Source organism: Delphinapterus leucas, chromosome 5 (genome assembly GCF_059928025.1).
Source record: "Delphinapterus leucas isolate spDelLeu-1000000601 "Yukka" chromosome 5, BTC_Dleu_Yukka2, whole genome shotgun sequence".
Taxonomy (NCBI): domain Eukaryota; kingdom Metazoa; phylum Chordata; class Mammalia; order Artiodactyla; family Monodontidae; genus Delphinapterus; species Delphinapterus leucas.
The window spans coordinates 89807852-89830393 of NC_143133.1; the positions used below are offsets into that span (position 1 = coordinate 89807852).

A 22542-nucleotide genomic window follows, 5' to 3' on the forward strand; every position below is an offset into this window, starting at 1 on the left:
TGCAGGTAAATGGCACCTGCGATACATGATTCTCCCCTCTCTGTGGGGAATTTGCAAAGGGATGACTTCAGAGTTGAGATCCCCAACTTGGCCCCTTAAGTTGAAAGTCAGAGGCTACAAAAGACTGACTTCTCAGCCTACACATACCTCCTCCTTCCCACTGCCACACGGCTAGTTGTTCCAGTATCTTTTTTTTTTTTTTTTTGCAGTACGCGGGCCTCTCACTGTTGTGGCCTCTCCCGTTGGGGAGCACAGGCTCCGTATGCGCAGGCTCAGCGGCCATGGCTCACGGGCCCAGCCGCTCCGCGGCATGTGGGATACTCCCGGACCGGGGCACGAACTCGCGTCCCCTGCATCGGCAGGCGGACTCTCAACCACTGCGCCACCAGGGAAGCCCTCCAGTATCTTTTTGATACTCTCAAGGCTAATTGCATTAAAGATACTCCGATAGCAGAGAGATGTCAGGATTTCTTTCCCTCTTTCTGATTTGACTCCTGAATAGAAATATCTTTGTCCTTCAGTCAAAGGATTTGGTGACCTAACGTGATACTGCTCACCCACTCACACTATAGATCAGAATTTTCACAAGAGGAGAAGGAGACTTCTCCTCATCCAGGACAAACAGTAGAGGGGATTCTCTGATCTTTTTTTAAAATTATTCCCCAGAAATCTCTCCAACATGTCCATCTCCCAGGATGTCCCTCCATCCCTCAAGAGGTCTAGGGTAGGTCTGACTCAGAGCTGAGATCCCCATTCATGTCAAGGTAACTTTGAAAGAGTTATGATATAAGGTAACTTTGAAAGAGTTATGATAGGCTTATAAAGCCAGGCACTGTGACTCTGCCCTGCAGGAAAGAATGAGAAGCAGAAACTGACACGAAGCATGTTTAGGGACAATTATCAGGGCTTAGTTAGCATCACAGTCTTAGAAATACAGTCTCTGTTCATGTCTGCACTGCTACCCCGGGGGTTGGGTAAGTCAGGACAGCTGTCCCTTCTGTGCCACATTTCCCCTGTTTTGGCCTCCACCAAGAAGCAGTATTCATGAAGCTGCCACATTCCCTAAAGTAGTGACAGGTGTTGACACTGGCCCTGATGACCCCGACTCTCTGCCCTCCATTCTTCCTGGCCTCCTCCAGGGGATCTGAGGGCTGTGATCTACCCCCAATCCAGCATCTCACCCCGAGTTTCTTTGTGAAAATTTGGTTCGTGGGAGCAGTGTTCCCAAAAGTATGATTTAAGTCCCTACACAGGTAGTATGCAAGAGGATGAACCTTTTTCATTCTAATAAATCTATGTTTTTGTTTCAGTATGAATTTGAAAAACTAAAATAACACATCAAACTCATGATTTCATAGCTATCATTGCTTAGGGTGTGGCTATATGTAGTCAGTATCTAAAGAAAAATAATTTAATTAAAAGACAGATATTAGGGCTTCCCTGGTGGCACAGTGGTTGAGAGTCCGCCTGCCGACGCAGGGGACACAGTTTCGTGCCCTGGTCCGGGAAGATCCCACATGCCACGGAGCGGCTGGGCCCGTGAGCCATGGCCGCTGAGCCTGCGCGTCCAGAGCCTGTGCTCCACAACGGGAGAGGCCACAGCAGTGAGAGGCCCGCATACTGCAAAAAAAAAAAAAAAAAAGGACAGATATTAAGAAAATAATAGTATCAGTGATGTGGACATGGCAAAAATCATGAGAGTGGTATAGAGATGTTTGAATTTTGAAAACATTGTCGTGACATAGAGGATGGGGTCTTGTCTTTGTTTATTGCCTCAGCTATCAGTGGCTTAAGGCTTTTACTTGGGATAAGACCAAGAGGTAGAAAATTTAAAAGAAGGCAAACCAGGAATTCAAAGGTATCTAGTCCCAGCTCTGCCACTGATGGAGTCTGATCTCAGCCAAATCTCTTAATTTCTATGTTATCATCTGTAAAATGAAGGGGTTAGAGGCAATGAACCTTCTTAATTTCCTTTCAACAGTAAAATTACATTATTCCATTGGTCATGATCAGGCTGGAAGCAAAACTTGAGCTTGAGATCCGCAATCATTTCGAATACTAGGGCTGGCTCCGATCTTTTCTGGATTCAAGTTTCTTCCTGGCTTCAGAGTTTTTATGGGTAAGAGATGCCCAGAGACTGAGACCTTTGTAATGCACTTCATGATGGACAAAGCATTTTAAATACACTGTTTAATTTGTAAAAGCACTCTGAGAGGAAGCAAGCGATTCATCAAAGCTGGGCACGTAGTAAACAATAAACATCAGTTGTGTGAATGATTGAACGAATTCTCACTTTACAGGTAGAGATAGGGACACAAATGAGGCCATAGAGGCGCAAAAGAGTAAAGCGACTTGCCCAAGACTGTTCAGCTAGTGCATGTATAAAGCCAGTCTTCACGCCAGGCCTTCTGGTCACAGAAAGTAGAGAAGCATAAGTTTGGGGAATCCAGCCTCAGAGGTTGAATCCCATTGCTGCATACTAACCAGTTGAATAGATTTTTGTTAACTGCTTTTGCTAAACTCCTAAGTGGAGATACCTACCCCGCTCTGCCTAGCTCAGTGCCTGGCACAGGGAACTGCAGTAAAGGATGGCTGCTGAGACTTTTATGACCACGATTGTTTTTCTTAATGCTTTTATTACTGTTCTTGGCACAATACTAGAGCTGTCCCCTGAGAGATGTTGTTAAGCCAAGACTGAATTCAGTCTTTAAGGAGAGTCTGTTAATAGCATACAGATGTGGGGGTCACCCCTGTTTCGGGAAGAATTCTTACTCTCCGTGGGCTCCTTTTGGTCTGGAGAGCACTGAATGAGAGGAGTGCTCCCTGACGTGATGTTGATGGGAAGCTGCTGTGTGGACATCAGCTTGTCAGGATGCTATAGGGAAAGGGGATGAGGGGCACTGTTTGCTATTCTTAGAAACCCAGCCTAGTTTACATTACAGGTGTCAAAGGAGAGCTGGGGTTGGGCGACCTAAACAGGTAGTTATAAAAAATTCCAGGTGGGAACGAGGCTTCATTTGTGTTGGGAAAGATTGTGATTGTAAGTGAAGTAAGGAAATTTTAAAACCATGGTAACCAGGAACTGTGCCGACTTGTGTGCCCCGTTTGGCATTGATAACAAACCTGTGCTCCCTGCATCCTTCAAGTACAGCTATGTGCCTGCAGGAGAGAGAAATGAAGAAAAAAGAAACACACACTTGCTTGGGTGAATGCAAATCTTTTATTATCTCAACAGAGATTTGTGTTTCTAGTATACATTTTTAACTATGTGCTACACAAGTAGGTAAAATGCTTTTAGATAAAAGTAAAGCCAGTCCCCGAACCAGGGCTTCTGATGACAGGAAGTGGAAAAGTATAAATATCAGGGATCCTGCCCAGAGTTTGAATCCCAAGTCTGCCCACTGACCAATCCTGCAAACTAACTAGCTTTTAAGAAATAGTATAAACATGAAGTAAAAGATTGCAATTGTGGTCATATTTGACTAATTTTAATAAAGTTTACCTCTGCCACTGTGTGAAGAAATGATTAAGCAGTACTTTAATGATTTAAAGATTTGAGGGGATGGGGCAGCAGAGAGAAGGACTAACACGGAGACAAACTTGGATCGTGCTAATTAAAAACAGTTCTGTATTGGGCTTCCCTGGTGGCACAGTGGTTGAGAGTCCGCCTGCCGATGCAGGGGACACGGGTTCGTGCCCCGGTCCGGGAAGATCCCACATGCCACGGAGCGGCTGGGCCCGTGAGCCATGGCCGCTGAGCCTGCGCGTCCGGAGCCTGTTCTCCGCAACTGGAGAGGCCACAGCAGTGAGAGACCCACGTACCGCAAAAAAAAAAAAAAACAGTTCTGTATCATATTTGCATGCAAGCTGTATGCCTTATAAAGGAGTTTTAATTTTGCATCATAACTACTTATAAAGTTCAGTTTAACCAATAGCTACACTTTCAGAAGAATCAGTTATTTTATTCTTTTTCTTTTTAATGTCCTTTATTTTTTAATTTCTTTTAACACCTTTACAATTGCTTTACAATGGTGTGTTAGTTTTTCTATAACAAAGTGAATCAGCTCTACATATACATATATCCCCATATCCCCTCCCTCTTGCGTCTCCCTCCCACCCTCCCTATCCCACCCCTCTAGGTGGTCACAAAGCACCCAGCTGAACTCCCTGTGCTATGCGGCTGCTTCCCACTAGCTATCTATTTTACGTTTGGTAGTGTATATATATCCGTGTCACTCTCTCACTTTGTCCCAGCTTACCCTTCCCCCCAACCCGTGTCCTAAAGTCCATTCTCTACATCTGTGTCTTTATTATTCCTGCCCTGTCCCTAGGTTCTTCATAACCTTTTTTTTTTTAGATTCCATATACATGTGTTAGGATATGGTATTTGTTTTTCTCTTTCTGACTTAACTTCGCTCTGTATGACAGTCTCTAGGTCCATCCAAGTCTCTACAGATGGCCCAATTGCATTCTTTTTTATGGCTGAGTAATATTCCATTGTATATATGTACCTCCATCTAGCTGGTTCTTGCCTAAAAATTTCATTGCTCTCTGTCCAAGTTCAGCCCATCCTTTAGAGAACATCTTCATTCCCACCTCTTCCCTACTCTGGCTTTTTTTTTTTTTTTTTTGCTGTACGCGGGCCTCTCACTGTTGTGGCCTCTCCCGTTGTGGAGCACAGGCTCCGGACGCGCAGGCTCAGCGGCCATGGCTCACGGGCCCAGCTGCTCCGCGGCATGCGGGATCTTCCCAGACCGGGGCACAAACCCGTGTCCCCTGCATCGGCAGGCGGACTCTCAACCACTGCGCCACCAGGGAAGCCCTGCAGACACATGCGTTTAAAGAGGAAGAATTCCTCTGAGACAGAATGTTCCTTTCCTCTTGGTGACCTTGACTGAAGAAGCCACCACGCTCTCTGAAGTGGCCACCGGCTCCTATTTTCCGTTTCTTACCTATTCTCTAGACGGGAAAGAGGAAAGAAAAGAGTAAGAACATTGAAAAACAGTCCAGAGGTTTTGTTAAAGACTTCTCAAAATAGATCAGACACACACACATGCATACCCAGGAACTTGGTCAAAGCATTTACACGGGCATTCTAAACAAGCCTGACTGATGAATTCCCAATGAGATGTAGTCCGGAAGTCATCCACAGATAGCAGCAAGACACTCACCTTCTTTTATCATCCTGAGAACACCCCACCGTCACCTCCCCTGTCCCCGGCTCTCTCAGAGCGATAACAACTTTTTTAAAGAGCCTAGGAAAGCTCTTTCTTTTGGAGGTCATTCGGGTTCATCCTGTCACATCCTAATATTCTCATTTTTGGATATGATTGGCAAGTATCCTGCCAAAGAGGTCAGATGAAACGTTTCTTTCATGTTTAAAATGGGGGGGAAATCCCTCAATGAGAAGAGTCCCCAGGGGAACATTTGAGGTTTGGGAACATTGCTAAGCCCAGGAAGACAGGAGGACACCTTTAGGACAAGTGACGGGGAGGTAGTCTGGACAGGAGCAGAGTCCCTTCTAGTGTGGAGGACGTCCTGTGTCTGCGAAGGACTAGCCGAAGCGTAGTAAAGAGAGGCAGGTGATGGGGGCGGCGGAGAGAGCCTGTAAATGATGTCATAGTTTATTCCAGGACTGCACGGGCACAGAACAGAGTCGAAGCAGGGCAAGTGATGCCCTCCAGGGAAACCCTCTCCCTCGGGTGGTCTGACCAGGTCCAACCAGAAGCGTGGGCTTCTGCGATTTTGTTCTGGTTACTTCAAGGATATTTTCTGACTTTATTCAGACAGAGAGTCCTAAAATAACTCTCCTCCAGCTCAGTCGTCCATGGGGACTCGCAAGCACACACTGGGGCGGTTGGACCATAGCTGTAGAGTCATAGGAGTAGATGCCGAGGTAAGAGCTGGAGCAGGGGTTCCACGATGGACAGGTGGAGAGGCTGCTGCTTGGGGACCTTCTTAGCACAGTGACTAGTCTCAAAAACTGCCAGTTATCTTTTTTATTTTTTTTTGCCAGTATTACATTTAATCATTCAACATTAAAAAAAAATAATTTAAATACCCACTATGGGCTAGAGACTGTGCCCAGTGCGGAGAGTTCAGGGAGAAGGGGGATAAGATGCAAGATGAATATGATTAGAATCTGTCTGGGGAAGCTCAAAAATACAACACAGAGTGTTTAAGAGAAGCAGACACAAAGAGCTGAGAACACACAACAACACTACAGCTTGCTTGGGGGTGTCAGGAAAGCTTCCCAGAAGGGTTGATATTTAGCTGTCATAAAGAAAGTGTAGGAGCTGGCCAAGCTGAGAAAAGGGCCAGGGATGTCACCAGTATATTAATGATTAAACATGCAGAACCTAGGAAATAGTCCTGGGTTCAAATGACAGCTTAATCATTTACCAGCTTATAAAACCTGAATCAAGTTCTTAAATCTCTCTGAGCCTTAACTTGCTCATCCATCAAATGGGAATCATTCTCTTCATCTCATAAAGAGAATTCAATGAGATGGGAGCTGTAAAGTTCTTGGCCCAGCACCAGACCGAAGTAACCACCCACAAGTGTAGAACAGATCATTCTTTAGCCTGTTCTGTTTTTTTGTTCTGAGTTGTTATGAAAGTGGGGAAATGGCCCCCTGAGAAACCCCATCAGAGAGACCCAGACTTCAAGGAGGCTTTGGCTCGTGGCTCTTCAACAGCCCTCTGGTCAGGCAGAACATGTTGGCACAGTGGAATATTCTAGCATCTCGGCTTAGAAAATACATAAATTTCCTCCGGTTCTCTCTTAATTTCTTCTGGTTCCAGGGCTTCACAGAGTGAATCACACCCAGTCTGAAACTCACACGTGCCAACAGGGAAGATGAGGAAGACAGAAATGCCAGCCACCTCCCCATCCCCCATCCCCAGGGCACTGCTCACCCAGTGTACACACCTTCCTCATAGGGCAGAGCTTCCCTGCCCTAGCCACACCTTCCTCATCTTTCCTCTCCCTGCCCTGCCTCGAAAGACGAAGTACGAGAAGGGGAATTCCAATTTACTTTATTTTTTTTTCCTTATAAATGGTATTTTAATTTCTGCTATTATAGTAATAACCCATCCTATGACTGACACATACAAAATGCAGTCATTAATTAATTAATACATTTTTTGAGTTGACTGAATGCTAATGAAAATACAGATAAAAGCAATACCCTGTTGTATTTTTTTTTCTTTTTAACATCTTTATTGGAGTATAATTGCTTTACAATGGTGTGTTAGTTTCTGCTTTATAACAAAGTGAATCAGTTATACATATACATATGTTCCCATATCTCTTCCCTCTTACGTCTCCCTCCCTCCCACCCTCCTTATCCCAGAGAAAAACAAATACCGTATTCTAACACATATATATGGAATCTAAGGGGAAAAAAAAGGTCATGAAGTATCCAGTTTACTTTAAACAGAACTCAGGGGGAAATGGCATTTGTTTTCACAAGGAGGAAATCAGGCCTTTTCGGTTCCCGCATAAAGTCCTGCTACCCTCGGCTACTGTCAGCTCAGCAAACCCCTCAGATGCTCAAACCGCGATGCCCTGAGGCGTGGAACTTCCCAGCATGAACTTCCCGGCTGCTTCGGAGGGGGGCAGCTGCAGCTGCCGTGGAGGTGAAAGCGAGCTTAGGACACAAGCCCTCCCAGGCTGGGGGACTGATGAAGCCCTTCTAGTTCCAGAAGACCCTTGCCCCCATGGTGGCACCCTCTGAGAAGAGCTGGTGGGTGGCAGAATAGTTAAGGAGGTGGCCCGAATATTTAAGTACCATCTATTTCACCTCACACGTTTTGGCCTCCTTTGGGGCAATATGAACCCTCAGAAACACCCCTTCGCTCAGCTGCCCTCAAGGGCCCATGGGGGGAATCACCTGCTAATTCCATCTCTTGTTGCACGGCTGTCCTTTGTGAACAAGAAGGGTGGCCTTGAAGAGCCCTGTTTGAAGACTGGTCTACACGGAGAGCCAGACAGCCACCAGTCACATGGAGAGGAAGCCGGTCATTCTACTACTTTCTGTTTCAAAAAAAAAAAAAAGAAACAGCACTTGAGTTGGGGAACTGCCTGTTTTATCTTCAGTAGAGGTGGTATTTAAATATATCCAGTAAATCGCAGAGTTGGAGGAGATCCAACTGCCTAGAGTTAGGGAAGAAACTTTGAAGGACAAACCTATGATTTCCTAAATTAAATGTATCCTGGGGCAAGAAAGAAGGGTCTTATAGAGAAATCAACTATATTCTGTCTCTCCTCCCATTTTTTTGAAAGGAGGAAATTAAATTTAAAGGTCAGTTTTCAAAGCTCCTAATTGCAATCAGTGTACCTTTTTGAATCTTGAAATACCCCCATCACCTTACCTTGCAGTAATAATCCTCATTTCACAAGCTCTTAAAAGAGCTGTTAAGAGGCTTCAGTGAACTTTCAATTGTTCTAATTTCAGCTCAGTTTGGAGGCTGAGAAGCTAAGTGCAGAGTAGAGGTTATCCATAAGGGGACTGACCTCAAACTTTCTCTACTTGATCCAGTCTTCATATTTGAGTGTTCAGTGCCATAATTCTACCTTGACAATAGTAAAAAGGAAAGAGAACTGTACTGATAATTATACCAATCTGGCCCTAAAGGACTCTAGGAGCAAAGAGATGGGCGTGTGAGTGTCCAGAAGTGTGGAAGCTCTAAAATGGTACATTATGGTCAGTCTGTGTAGACACATCAAGTTCTGGTCTTAGTCTCAATGTTAGCAATACTTCCCTGGCCTTTTAGAAATTATAACCAGCAGGGGCATGCATGTCTCCTGTAGCCTTCTTTCACCCAAACCTTTGCGGGAGTTACTAAAGAGTTAATGAGTAGACTCATTTGCTTCTTAGCTCTGCTCTAATTCCTTTGGTGGAAGGGCTAATGAGAAGAACAATATACAAAAGGCATTCATAAGAGAGGGGGGAAAAAATAGAAGGAGAAGTGGCAAAACCATCCACAAATAGTAAATCTCCAAAAATGTGGGACAGATCCATCACCTTTGCGATGTAGTTCATGAAAGATGGGCACTGGTCCAGGAAGGTATATCTGGATAGGACTTTAGCTTGGTGCACAGGGCACCTCATTTAATTTTCTTCAAATTATGTGGGCAGGTAGAACAGCTCTTCTTTCTCTGTCACAGCAGGTGAGTGGTCCACAGGGTTAAGTAATTAGCCCATAGTCAGACAGCTAATGATAGAACCACACTTGAATCCACATATTCAGACTCCAGATCTGATGCTCTTTCCAATGTGTTTAAGAGTCCCATTCATTTGTTGAAGTAAAAAATAATTTCTCAGTGGCCTGAACGAGTAAATGGGATCCCTAGTACCAACTTTAATGCTAAAAAGTCACTTTAACAATGAGGAGACAAAAGCCCAATTGATTCTTGGTATTTCTGAGGTGAAATAAAACTGAAATATATACATTATTAGCCTCCAACTCACACAAAAGGAGCATTGTGCCCCAAAGTAGTAATCTCTGGAAGCAGTATGGTTATTCTTACAAGGCTATGTGCTCAAAGGGTTTTTTGTTTTTTAACTGCCCATTAATAGGTGCCTTTGGAAACAGATTTTAAACTACACAATAAAACCTTCATGTTACTTTATAATTGTGCCTGGTTATTTCTACAAACAAAACATAGCGTTACCTACCAGACTTGACCTTATTTTATACACCAAACTTGACTTTATCCTCTACAAAATCAGATTCACCTTTCAGGGCTGAAAACTGGACACATGACCCAAAGAGGTGTTCTTTTAAAATGCTTTGATTTGATGGCATCATTAAAATTAGTGCATCTCCTACCAAGATGACCCTTTTGAAGTGGCCACTACTGACATAGCGCTGTGGTTCTGCTTTATTAAAAAATCAACAGCATTATTTTGTCATGACCCTTGACTAAGAATCCTAGGTCTTCCAATATTTTGCAAATGCTAGAAGGACAAGCTAAAGCACATGAAAGAAGAAAATAGTACTTCAGCAGATTTTAAATCCACTACCCCTGCAGACGGCAGCAGCAGCAGCAACAGATCGGTGGCATTCTTAAAAAAATGATCAAATATTACTGTGAACTCTTTTCTGAACTCAAGGCCAGACAAAAGGTCTTCATAAATATTGGCCATTTACCGAACTTAGCCTAGCCTGAGAAGCATTTTGATAACAGAATTAAGCTCCTGGGTTTCGCATTGCAGAATGATCTGGAGTGAACACCCTTCCTTCATCTTCTTTCTGTGCCTCTTCTCCTTCCCAGGCAGCATCGCCGCCATTACGGTGACAGTCATTGCTGTGGTGTTGCTGGTGTTTGGAGTTGCAGCCTATCTAAAGATCAGGTAAGACACCACCCTCCTCTTCTTTATAAAGAATGGAATTCCTTTTTATCAGGCTCTGGGCTGTGAGCTGTTTTGCTGAGTTCTTGTTTCTTCATAAGTATCTCAGCTCTCAGAAATCTTGGCAGGGAAGTGAAAATGGCCGGCGTACTGCACCCTGGACAGGAATAGATGGGGCAGTATCTGAAAGTTGGCAAAGCAGAAGAAATCATCCGGACTATACAGCGTGATGATGTAATGGAAGGAGAATGAACCTGGAGTGAGGGGACTGGGGCCTTGGCCCTCTGCCCTTAACTCACATCATCACCCTGAGAAAGCCGCATGCCTCCTGAACCTCACTTTGTCTCACCTGTGAAATGGGCGAGATAGGCAGGCTCAATGGTTCCAAAACACTGATGTTCTGAACACTGATGTGGGAGTGTGTACCCAGCCTGGAAGGAGGTTCTCACCGCTTCTAAAGCAAAATGTTGAAAATACAAGGAAAGCGTAGTGTTTTCTACAAAATTGGGTTTTTTTCCCCCCGAGATTATATCCTTATAGTTTGGGTTTTAAAATATCCTTTCTCTTATGAAAAGAATGTGATCACAGATGGTAGTTGAGTTTTTACTTTCTTTAGCCAAAGAGAAAGTTGCAGTACCCTGTGAGCCCTCCACTTTTGTCGTCTACCGTCTATAAAATCAAAACTCTCAAAAACCACGTTACTCACACTGAGTGTCCTTCCAGCTGTAAAATGCCAAAAGGCAAGTGGCTGTCTGGTTCCCCAGTCTGCCCAGTGCCTATAACAGGGACAGGAGGACGCATGCCACCATGATGAGCACAACTGGTCCCTGACCCCCCAATGCGTTCTCCTCCCAACAGCCAAGCCCATCTTTGTGGAAGCTCCTTCGACCTGTCACTCCCTCCCTCAAACGCCCCCAGTGGCTTTCCCCCTGCCCTTAGAATTAAACTGACCCTTCAGCTTGGCGTGAGTTCCTTCATGGACCCACCCTGCCACGTCTTCTTGCTCATCACACATTTCTCTCCCTGTTAACCACTGAGCTGCAGTCACACTGGCTTTCCATCCAGTTCTTAGAACACACCAGGTACTTTGTCTCTCCAGGCCCTTGGTTCTTGTTGGTCCCTCTCCCTGAAATGTTCTTCTTCTAGTTCTTCCTCATACATGGCTTTCGAGTCACATTCTCCAGGAGACTTCCCTTCCAGTTTGGTGCCTTTGTTATTTATTCTCCTAGTGCCTTAATTAGTTTCATCCTGGTTGTTTTCACTGTATGTGATTTTATTTGTTTTTTTTTATATGCTTGTTTGCTTGTCTTTTGTCTCTTTTCCCCACAAAAATGTGAACTGCCTGAGGACCCAGACTTTCTCTGTGAGCACAGAGCTGGCATAAAGAAGATGCTCGATAAATTGAATAAATGCACAACTGAACGTAAGAACACACAGGCACGATTGTGCACACATGCACACTCTTGACTTTTTCTCATCACAGCTGTGCTTCTCCCTCAAGAGGCGTGTCCTGGTTCCCCACGTGGAGCTCACGTATTTAGTTTCTCATCTCTACACACACATCCCCTCTGCTGCCCTCTCTCATCTCCTCCGGTCACCCCAGCCCAGCCCAGCGCCCAGTGGGGAACCCTCCCCTCACCCTTCCCTTTTATCTCCCTCCATCTTTTGTTCTACACATGAACAAAATCAATCTAATGACTGGTGTCAAGTGTGAGAGTGCCTTGTAATATCACCCCTACCTAAAGTACAAAGAACAGGAAAGCCAGGTTTCAAAGAGAAAATGGAATTAAAGTGCTAGCATTACCTGTGTCTAAAAGCCTTTATGAAAGGATCCAGTGGTCTTCAAATTAAAAAAACAATCTTTCTCTTCATTAAGTCTATATTTCCTTGAGCATCAAACAGTTTCATGAATTATACCTTACTGAATGCTACCCTTTTCCATCTGGCTTAATTACTAGTTTATCATGGTAGATACACTGTATTTTAATTATTAGTTAAATTGGCTTTTATGAACCAGTCTGGGTACCTCATTCCCACTTTGTAACAGAGTTTCTCTTTGTGTTTGGGAGATTCTGGGTGGGGCTCAAAGAAAGGAACTTACAGAGAAATTTTAGAGACATTCTGGAATCACCAGTGGTGAGTTCCAAAGGGCTATGTCACCAAAAATGCCTCCACAGTGTATGGAACAAAATAGAGACACTTCCCCCTCGCCACACACTTGCCAGAAATGATGTTAAAATAACCTCAGGACTCTTCTTCTTGACTCCAGGCAAGAACTCAACTTCACCACCTGAAGCCTACCACTGATGATAGACAGACAGACTAGAACAGTGACTAAGAACTCAGACTCCAGGAGCAGGGAGATCTCAGTTCCAATCTCAGCCCTACCACTTTCTAGCAGCTTCTACCATCACCTGGGCATGTAACAGAGCTTCACTATCCCTCACTTTCCCTCCTCTGTAAGATGAGGACCGTAATTTTAACTACTTGGTAGCATCGTTGGAAGGATTAATGGATGCTGCTTCCCAAGTACATAGCACTGCCATCATTATCATCAAAGTGGTCAGCTGGAAGGAACGCCAGTAGGACAGCTGGTCAATAGATAGTTACCGAGCATTAGCCATGTGCCAGGAACTCTTCTAAGCAATGGGGTCACATCAGTCATGAGACACAGTTCTGCCATCTCAGAACTTACTGGGTTTGGAAAATTTTGTTAGCATGCCATTAAAATTGGTTCTAATGAGTGCTGGTTAAAATTGTATAACATTTTACTTAAAAAATTTAAAAAATTTTTAAATTTAAATTTTAAAAAATTAAATAAAATTTAATTCTAAAATTTAAAAAATTATTTAAATTTTATTAATTAAAAAAATTTTAATTAAAAAAATTATATTTTTTCTCCAAGCATTCTCAACACTAGATAAATTCAGTGAATGGTTAAATTGAACTAGTCGTTGTTTCTCTCCCCTGTAATGTAGTTCCTCCCTCTTAATGTAGAAAGGCCCCCATGGTGTAAGTATAAGGTTGTTATTTATCTTTGGCACTACAAACTTAAGGATGGATAAAGTGATCAGACCCCTGTTTAGAAACCCCCTAAGGAAAACCTCTTTCTGCTGCTCTGGTAATTATTTTGGAAAAATGATAACATAAGGAGGTTAATAGCTCTCATGCATCTCAAGGCTGTGCTAAAACCCCTTCAAGTGTTATTTTGCCAGATTCTTGGAAAGCCCCACTAATCATTCATCAAAAATACACTTGGCTCAACTGACAACTGTGCATGCATGTGTGTGTGTGTGTGTGTGTGTGTGTGTGTGTGTGTACCTAAGGTTGAGCTTTGCCTTGGCTGGAAATTTCCTCCATTCCTATTGTCCCACATTTCGGAGAACAATAACATGACAGAGGTATGTTGTCTGTGGTTTTTTTAGCTCACTTGGCTGGAGCAGCAAGTGACTGAAATCACAGCCCATGAGGGAACCATTAGCTTCTGGCCTGCAACCACGCCCTATCACCCCAGGCCCAGCCGATGTCCCGGCAAAGGCAAAAGAAGATCTGCTTGAAAGGGCAGCCTCACCACCAGAAAAAGGGCACTCTAACCTAAGCCGCTTTTGGATGCAATTTATAAAAATGAACTGCCCAGAACCTTCCAAGGAGGCTCTTTTCTACTATCCACCCCCGCACTGTAGCCAGCAACAATGTGGGGTGGAGGGAGGAACGTGGGCTTTGCAATCAGGTTCGATACTGACCCTTCTACTTACTATTTAGGTGGCTTTGGGCAAATTTATAATCTCCCCGATCCTTCATTTCTTCACCCGCAAAAATAGAGCTGATAACACCTATCTTTCAAGGTTGTCTTGAAGATGAAGTGGAGTAATGAATGTAGATGACCTGGAAAGACCGTATAACATGGTAAAGAATACGGACTCTAGGGCAAGTTCATTAATCACTCTGCACTCACTTTCCTTGTTTGTAAAATAGGACTAGAATACTAATACCTACCTCAGGCTTGTTATGAGGATTAAACTATGATACAGTAAACACGCAGTTCCGGGATTGAAGTGAGGGCCACGGAAGGGCCAACTGCTGTCCTCGTTGTAATTGTCATTATACGCTTCCTACTCAGGTGCTCAGTAAACGGTAGCCACCAGCGACCCCGTTCCGTAGGCGTCAGGGATTCAAAGGAGAGAGGAGAGGTGGAGGAGGAGGAAGACGGCACAGAAGCTCCGTTTTCTAATTACCTGTTGACGTGCAGACTTCCATGTTCCATCTTGGCAATTTCAATTGTGCTTTTTTTAAACGCCTCTGAAGTGGCATCCACATCATACATTCATTAATAGAAGCTATCTCTGAGAAATCTTTATTCCAGGGCAACTCTGAAAGAAAGCAAAAGCCCCACCTGCCTCTAGCAGAAGGTTGTCTTTAATTAGTGATGATTGAAGAATGAGGTAAGTCAGTTCTGTTTTGTTTAAGTTGGCTCAAAACTGTTCAGCCACGAGATAATCTCCTGGGCAGGAGACCATATCTGCTATCGCCAGCAACGTGGATGCTGCTATAATTAGGTGTGCTGGTAGCCCAGACAGACAACACGGCTGTTCCCTTCACAAAAATAAATGTGATCTTGATTTGTAGACACAACAGGGCCTTGCCCTTAAGACATCTTTGTAGAAGTCACCTGTTTTGCTTTAAGTCTTTCTAGTGATGACATTTTCCACAACTGGATTCTTCCTGGTTGTTGTTAGGTTGAAAAACTAGGCGCATAAAGAGCCAGCCATGAAGCCTAAGATCTTCTAGTGTTTGCTAACTACAGGTTGACCTTTTCCGGTCAGCTTCTGGCATTCTGTAGGTCTAGTTGACTTGATTCTCTACCTCAGTGATTCTCAAGACTTCAATGTGCATAAGAACCAATGGGCGAGGGCCTCCCTGGTGGCGTGGTGGTTAAGAATCCACCTGCCAATGCAGGGGACACGGGTTCGAGCCCTGGTCCGGGAAGATCCTACATGCCGCAGAGCAACTAAGCCTGTGCGCCACAACTACTGAGCCTGCGCTCTAGAGCCCTACTGAGCCCACGTGCCTAAAGCCTGTGCTCCACAACAATAGAAGCCATCGCAATAAGAAGCCCATGCACCACACCAAAGAGTAGCCCCTGCTCGCCACAACTAGAGAAAGCCCCGCACAGCAACGAAGAACCAAAGCAGCCAAAAATAAATAAATAAATTTATTTTAAAAAAAACAAAAAGAACCAGTGGACAAGCTTGTTAAAAACACAGTTTCCTGGGTCTCAGCCCCATAAGTTCTGACTCAGTGTGTCAGGGTGGGGCCCATGCAGTGGCAGCTCTCACCAGCTCACGGGTGATGCCAGTACTGCTGGTCCAAGGACCAGACTTTGAGTAACCCCACTCTACCCTTTCCTCCCAACACTCCAAACACACTTGGCTCTAAAGTTTCCCAGGTATAATGCTCTGCTGTTTCGTGCCTTTGTTTTTTTTGAACGTGCTGATCCCTGGCCAGAGGTGTTTGGTTCACCTCTTTCTTATCTGGCTAATTCCAAGTTGTCTAGCTCAAAAGAGATCTTCTCTGGGAAGCTCCCACCCTCACCCTCTAGACAGTGAATTTCATGCTGCCCACGCCTCCTTCGTACCATTCACTTCCCTGTACTGGAATCATTGCGTCCACTGCCAGTCTCCTCCACTAGAAGGTCAGAGAGCCCCTGGCAACACCTGACATATAAGAGTTGCTTTATAGATACTTGCTGGCTGAGTGAATGATTCTGGGTAAGAAAGTTTGGGGTGCAGCAGCAGTGTTGGTTTATTCCAGAGAAACTAGGTTTAGAGAAGGGGAAGCGATGGGAATCTGTTAAACCATAGATTTCCCCTAGTTATCTCGTGACTCTGAACTTGTTGACAAATAGGCAGGTGTTCCGACGTGCAGGCCTCTTCTGTTATGAGTGTCTGCCAGTATGATATTAAAATATAAAATAAATTTTACCTGCCCCTTCAAAGTAAAGGTGATTATTTAAAGATACTGAATTATGATACTCTAACTGTTGCCACTAACTTGCAGTGGTTAACTGTGGGCAGATAAATTCACCACTAATGGTCACAGATTTCTTAGCTTCAAATTGGTAGTTCACAATGTTAATTTCTTAGTTTTGACTAATGGGCCATGGTTATGTCAGATGTTAACATCAAGGGAAGTTGGGTGAAGGGCTCATGGGAATTCTTTGTACTATCTTTGCAATTTTTCTATAAATCTAAAACCATCCCAATATAGAAAGTTTTTTTTAATTATAGGTCAGTAGCTACCACACAGATGTGTTGTTTGCTTCTGCCCCAGAGCCTTTGCACATGCTGTTCTCTCTGTCTGTAGGGTCTGCCTCAGGCATCCCCATGGCTCATCCACATCTCCTTTATGTGTCTGCTCAAATGACATCTTCGTGAGACTTTCCCGATCACCATATTCAAAATTACAATCCCCACTTCCCATATGGAAGCCGTCATTCCCCTTCCTTGCTTTATTTTTCTCTATTGTACTTATTACCATCTGCCATATTATTTTTCATGTCTTATTTGTTGTGTCTTCCCCCATTAGAATGTAAGCCCCCTTAGGACAGGGATTTCTGTCTCTTACTTCACTGAAGTATTCCCCAAATCCCAAAATAAGGACTGATCAATGATAACTTTTCAATGAATAAATGAAAGGAGCCAGGCAGGGAAATGACAATCAGAGAAAGAAAGCCACCAACGAAAACAAAAGAGCCAGTGACAGCTGCACCAAACTAGCTTTGCTAGTGGATGATTAAGAGTCTAAGGCCTAATGGCTAATGACCAAGGAGCTGCAAGTTCAGTTGTGTTTTCCCAGCACTAAGCCATATCTTATTCATCTTTATAACTCTCCTTCTTAGCACATAATAAGCACCAGTGATTGAATGGCAAGACTCACTTTACTAGAGATGAGAGGACTTTGGAAGGAGTAGTAATAAACAAAGTTGGAGACCTGCTGGAGAACCGGGGTTGACCCTTATAAAGGAGAAGGTGTTTTCTAAAATATGTTTGTCTCAACACAGAAAAAAGTTAAACACCTCATTCATTTTCAAAGAGCGTTGAGTTCCATTAAGTATTGATGCTATAGCTATCTTAAAATAGGTACCTTTTCACAGTTGTGGAGAAGGCCTCAAACCATAAATGTCACACCACATTTACCAGTTGTCACCAACAAAGCATCACCAGTGGTGACTGCGGGGAGTGGGGACTGCTGCTTTGTTAGAGCAAAACCACTTGAGAAGGAAGCAGTGAGGCAAGGGCTTCACAGAAATCATTCCCTATTTTGTCCCCTCAGGTTCTGCTTTTAGCTAACTAAATCATCCATCGCAGTAGAACAATAGAGACAGTAAGCACAGTGTCATTGATTTACAAGGACTGTGGGCCTATACTGAGTGCTTCAAAGCCATGTCATCACACGGGAGAAATTGAGTTGTAGTTCTCTTTCCTCTTCCTATCTTTAAGGTTAAAATGGTGGCTTTGGCCCTTTCTCTTCTTTAATAAGGTATTTTCACTTTGCCATGGTTATATTGCGCAATGAATTGCCACAGGCCATACTAATCCCCGCTGGTATTGACAAAGTAAACTCTGTGTATTTACTCCGTGTACTGTTTATATGCTACTGGATGTAAGCAGTTATTATCAAGTATTTATAAAAGTACCATCGCATTAAGAGCAACATATCAGACATTCAGAAAATGAGAAGCAAAGTAAGACGTAGTCTGCCCCCGGAAGGTTTACTGTCTAAGGAAGCCAACGCACAGCAAATGGAAAACTTAGCTATGCTGGCTTGCTGGGTGCCGGTCTTTATGAAGAAATGGAGTAAATGAAACTGCCTTGACATGACGAGGATGTCATTCATACAGAGTGCTCTTAAGATTGAAATTAAATGCAGCAGCCTTGCAGTACAGAACCAACAGGCCTTAGTTTTAGTACCACCTCTCCCAGTACGTCACAGTGACAGTCTTCCAGATCCCTTGGGCCGAGCCCCACCTTCTTAATCTTGAGAATGGGAGGGGTTTTTATTTATTTATTTATTTATTTATTTATTTATTTATTTATGGCTGTGTTGGGTCTTCGTTGCTGTGTGCGGGCTTTTCTCTAGTTGCGGTGAGCGGGGGCTACTCTTTGTTGCGGAGCACGGGCTCTAGGTGCGTGGGCTTCAGTAGTTGTGGCACATGGGCTCAGTAGTTGTGGCTTGCGGGCTCTAGAGCTCAGGCTCAGTAGTTGTGGCACACGGGCTTAGTTGCTCCGCGGCATGTGGGATCTTCCCGGGCCAGGGCTCGAACCTGTGTCCCTTGCATTGGCAGGCGGATTCTTAACCACTGTACCACCAGGGAAGCCCCGACAGTGGGAGTTTTTTCACCACTTTAGACCTGACAAATGCCAATCTGAAAAATTCCCCCATTTCCATCTAAAACATGCCATGATTTAAGAGGTTCTGACCAAGAGAGATAGTTTAAAGTGATCATTAATGATTCTCTTCTTATCTCACACACACACACTCACACACAAAATGTGTCTGTCTTCCTCTTTCCACAGTATTACAGGATTTATCCAAACCTGGCTTGAATCCCAGCACACCCAATTCTTCTTGTTTAGGCTCATTATTACATTAAAACATGCCCTACAGGTTCAGTGTACTCCCAAACATGGTTTATCTCTATTTCTTGCTTTGCTTCCCTCATTTATCAGTATTTTGCTCAACTCACAGCCCATTCAAATGAGAAGACAAAGAAAAATGAAAGCTCCATCTTTTTCCTTTATTTTACTGGTGTGTGTGTAGTAGACATCTCTTATAATACAGCAGATTCAGGTATAGCTCTGATCAAATAGTCTTGCCTACAATAACCACGAGCAGTAAGACCTGACGCCCAGAAGATTTTTAATCCTCTAACCCCACTCTCGCATGATAATAATTTTTTTTAAGTTGTAATATAAGAAGCTGGTTTTATAACTATGCCTGGGGCATAGTTTCAGGAGTTCCTGGAGAAAGTGAGGGAGGCGCACTTTTCACTCAGTATCCTTTTCTATTTGCAGATCTGTCATGCGCTTGTGTAAGTTTCATTATAATAAAAATTAAAAAGCAATATTGGGCAACATTTATTGTGCATTTACTACGGGCCAGGTCTTTTATATGCATTACCTCATTTAATCCACCCACCAATCCTAACGCAATTTTTTTGTTTCTCCGTTTTATAGATGAAGAAACAGGGAGTTAAAAATATATTCAAGGACATACATCTGTAGGCTCAACTGACATTTTATGAGAATCAAATTATATGATAGATATAAAAATGCTGTGAGAAAGCACACAGCGGTGAGACAGAGTATCCTATCAATAAAAGAAGGTGCCTATTGGGTCCCTTTTGGCCAGACTTGTCACAGTAAGTCATGCTGAAACTTAGGCCCAGCTCCAGTCTTGTAGTCCCTAGGTTTCTACTTGTTCAGTCTATAACTTCCATTTCTCAACCCTCCTATTAAAGAATTTGATTGGAATTGGAGGTTTTAGGTGTGGGTGAAGTGTTGGCGATGGATGGGCGGGACCTCATTTACCAACACTGCCCTCCCCTATTCCTGCCAATCAGTAGATCAGTGGTGTGTTATTTGTGACCTCTTTCCTTCTTACACCCACAGAAATGAGTGTGGGTCTTCAGGGAAAACAAACTATATTGTGGAAGTTTCCAGGTATATAGACTGGGTCAACTGAGCCAGCCCTCGGGACTGAAATCAGAATTTTGAAAGCTAAGAGTCTGAAGCCAGCCCGTCAAGCATCTCTTTTCAACTACCTGACAGATGTAAATAAGCTTAGAAGAGTGACAGCGCTTATTTTAGCAACAGATAGAAGTATATAGCAAATGCTTCTTGTGCCTCTCGGGCTGTATTTTCATTTTGTTTAATTTTCATATCTAGCTGGGAAAAAAGTTAGGGGAAGTGGGTATGTTCATCTGTACTATAGAGAGCCTACCTGATTTCCAGTGGCGAGGTGTCAAAATTCACAAGCTAGCCTGAACCTCAGAGGCACCAGATGCTCATTTTGTGGTGTTCTCCAAATCCTGTCATTGGTTTTATTCTTAAAATGCCATAATCATTTCCAGGAAGCAGCTCCCACCTTGTGAACAGATTGGAAGTTCAGGATGTGTTTTTTCCTATCACTGTTTCTGCCACAAACATTTATCGAGGACTTACTCCTCTAGGTGCTGGAGATAGAGGCAAGAACAAACAAGACAGGCAAATAATCCATATGTATAGTCTAATTTGAGGAGAGAGGCAGTCACAAAATAAATACGTAAATTGTATCGCATGTTAGAAGGTGGTGAGTGCTATGAGAAAAATTAAGCAGGGAGTGCTTTGGGCGGGGAATTGCAAGTTAAATAGAGCTCCTAAGGAAGGCTTCCCTGAGAAGGTGACATTTGGGCAGATGTAAGGAAAAGAGGGAATGAGCTATGTGGAGATCTGGAGGACAGTTGCTCCAAGCTGAGGGAACAGTAAGTGCAAAGACCCTGAGGCAAGAGTGTGTCAGGCATGGGAGGAGAGAGCAAAGAGGCCAGTGTGGTTGGAACCGAGCAAAAGGCACTGGCATAGTAGCTGATTTGCTCAGAAAAGTAACAGGAGCCAGACCCTGCAGGGCTTTGCAAACCATCGTGGTGACTTTGGCTTTGACTCTGTGTGGGATGACGGGCCACTTAAAGGCTTCAAACGGAAGAGTGATAAGCATCTGATTTCAGTTTCTTTCTGAAAGAACATTAATTGTGGAACAGGTTGCCAGAAGGAGCCAGCAAAGCCGGATAAACCCATATTGCCGCTGAGCTAAGGTGCTAAGCAGACTCCAGGGAGCTGAGCTCAGAGAACTGGGTTCAGATCCCGGAGGTGAGGGCTCGACTCATAGCTCAGTTGGGTGACTTTGGGCATGTCAGTTAACATCTCTGAGCCCCATTTTCCTCATCGGAGAAATAAGGATGAACAATACCTGGCCCATGGTTTTATTCTGAGGATCAAGTGAACACGGAACATAGAAGAACTTTGTAGATTATAAAACATTATATAAAGGTCAGGAGGGGGTGGTGAGAGCAACAGCGGTTCTGGTTGTGTCGTTATCATTTCAGGGAAGATGAAGTCCAGGACCTAAGCCAAAATGCCAGGAATGCAACCTTCCCTTTCCCATTACTTCTTATTAAATAGCCATGAAAAAGGGGCCTCTTCCTCCTCCAGCACTGGAGATCAAGGAGAGAGACAAGGAGCCAGCTGATCTCAACAGAAGGCGCCAGTTGGGCTCCCAGTGGATCAGTCATAACTTACAAGGTGTTTGCGGACTGGGGCCTCCCGGTTTGGTGCGTCTGCTACCGAGGGATTGTGTCTCCTCTCCCCGGTTCACGCCCCAGGGCACGGGGCTGTCCGCAGATGGGCAACTTCTCCAAATAACCACACCCTTCTTCTCCTTCCCACCAGGCATTCCTCCTACGGAAGGCTCTTGGATGACCACGACTACGGGTCCTGGGGAAACTACAACAATCCTCTGTACGACGACTCCTAACAAAGGAAGGTGGCCTGGGATGAGGAATAACTGTCTTTATTTATCAGTGCTTATCCAGTAGAATTAATAACAAGTACCTGATGTGCATTGAGCGACAATCCTAAGCCTTGTTTTGTATGTTTGGTTGTTTTGTTTTCCTCCCTCTCCTCTGGCTGCTACAACTTCCCCTTTCTGGTACCAAAAAAAAAAAAAAAAAAGAAAGAAAGAAAGAAAGAAAATTATTTAAAAGTGAGTGGAGTCTGACATGCAGCTGACATGGGCCAACCCTAAGCCGTCCAGGCCGGATGCCACGGTGGAGGTGTCTGTACCCAGCGCCGGTCCCACTGCGAGAAGAAACAGGAAGAGGGATCAAGTTGTGTCGTCAAGGGTTACTTTTAGGGGAACTTTCGGTGTGTGGTATTTCTTAAACTTTTCTTTAGGAGATTACATTAAGTCTCAATGAGGGGAAAGGCAATGAGTGCTGGGAGGAGTTTGCCCTGCAGGTAAGGAAGCAGGGGTTTCTCAGATTCCTTTTTAATCTCAATTTATCTGGTTGTGTCCCACAGGACACCTGCTCGGCTCTGCTAGCTGGATGCCAGTTTCTTAGCTGCCTAATTAAGGAAAGAGGAACCTAGAAG

The 22542-nt window shown here is 44.0% G+C and overlaps 1 protein-coding gene across 1 annotated transcript in view; it reads left to right on the plus strand.

Moving 5' to 3' along the window:
- Positions 1-22130, plus strand: part of PARM1 (prostate androgen-regulated mucin-like protein 1) — a 96747-nt gene extending 74617 nt beyond the window's left edge. The window contains exons 5-6 of the mRNA XM_089911265.1: positions 10282-10360; positions 21841-22130. Coding sequence (XP_089767391.1) covers positions 10282-10360; positions 21841-21925 — 164 coding nt within the window. The 3' untranslated portion in view covers positions 21926-22130. The remainder of the gene's footprint in view (positions 1-10281; positions 10361-21840) is intronic.
- The last annotated feature ends 412 nt before the right edge of the window (positions 22131-22542 follow it).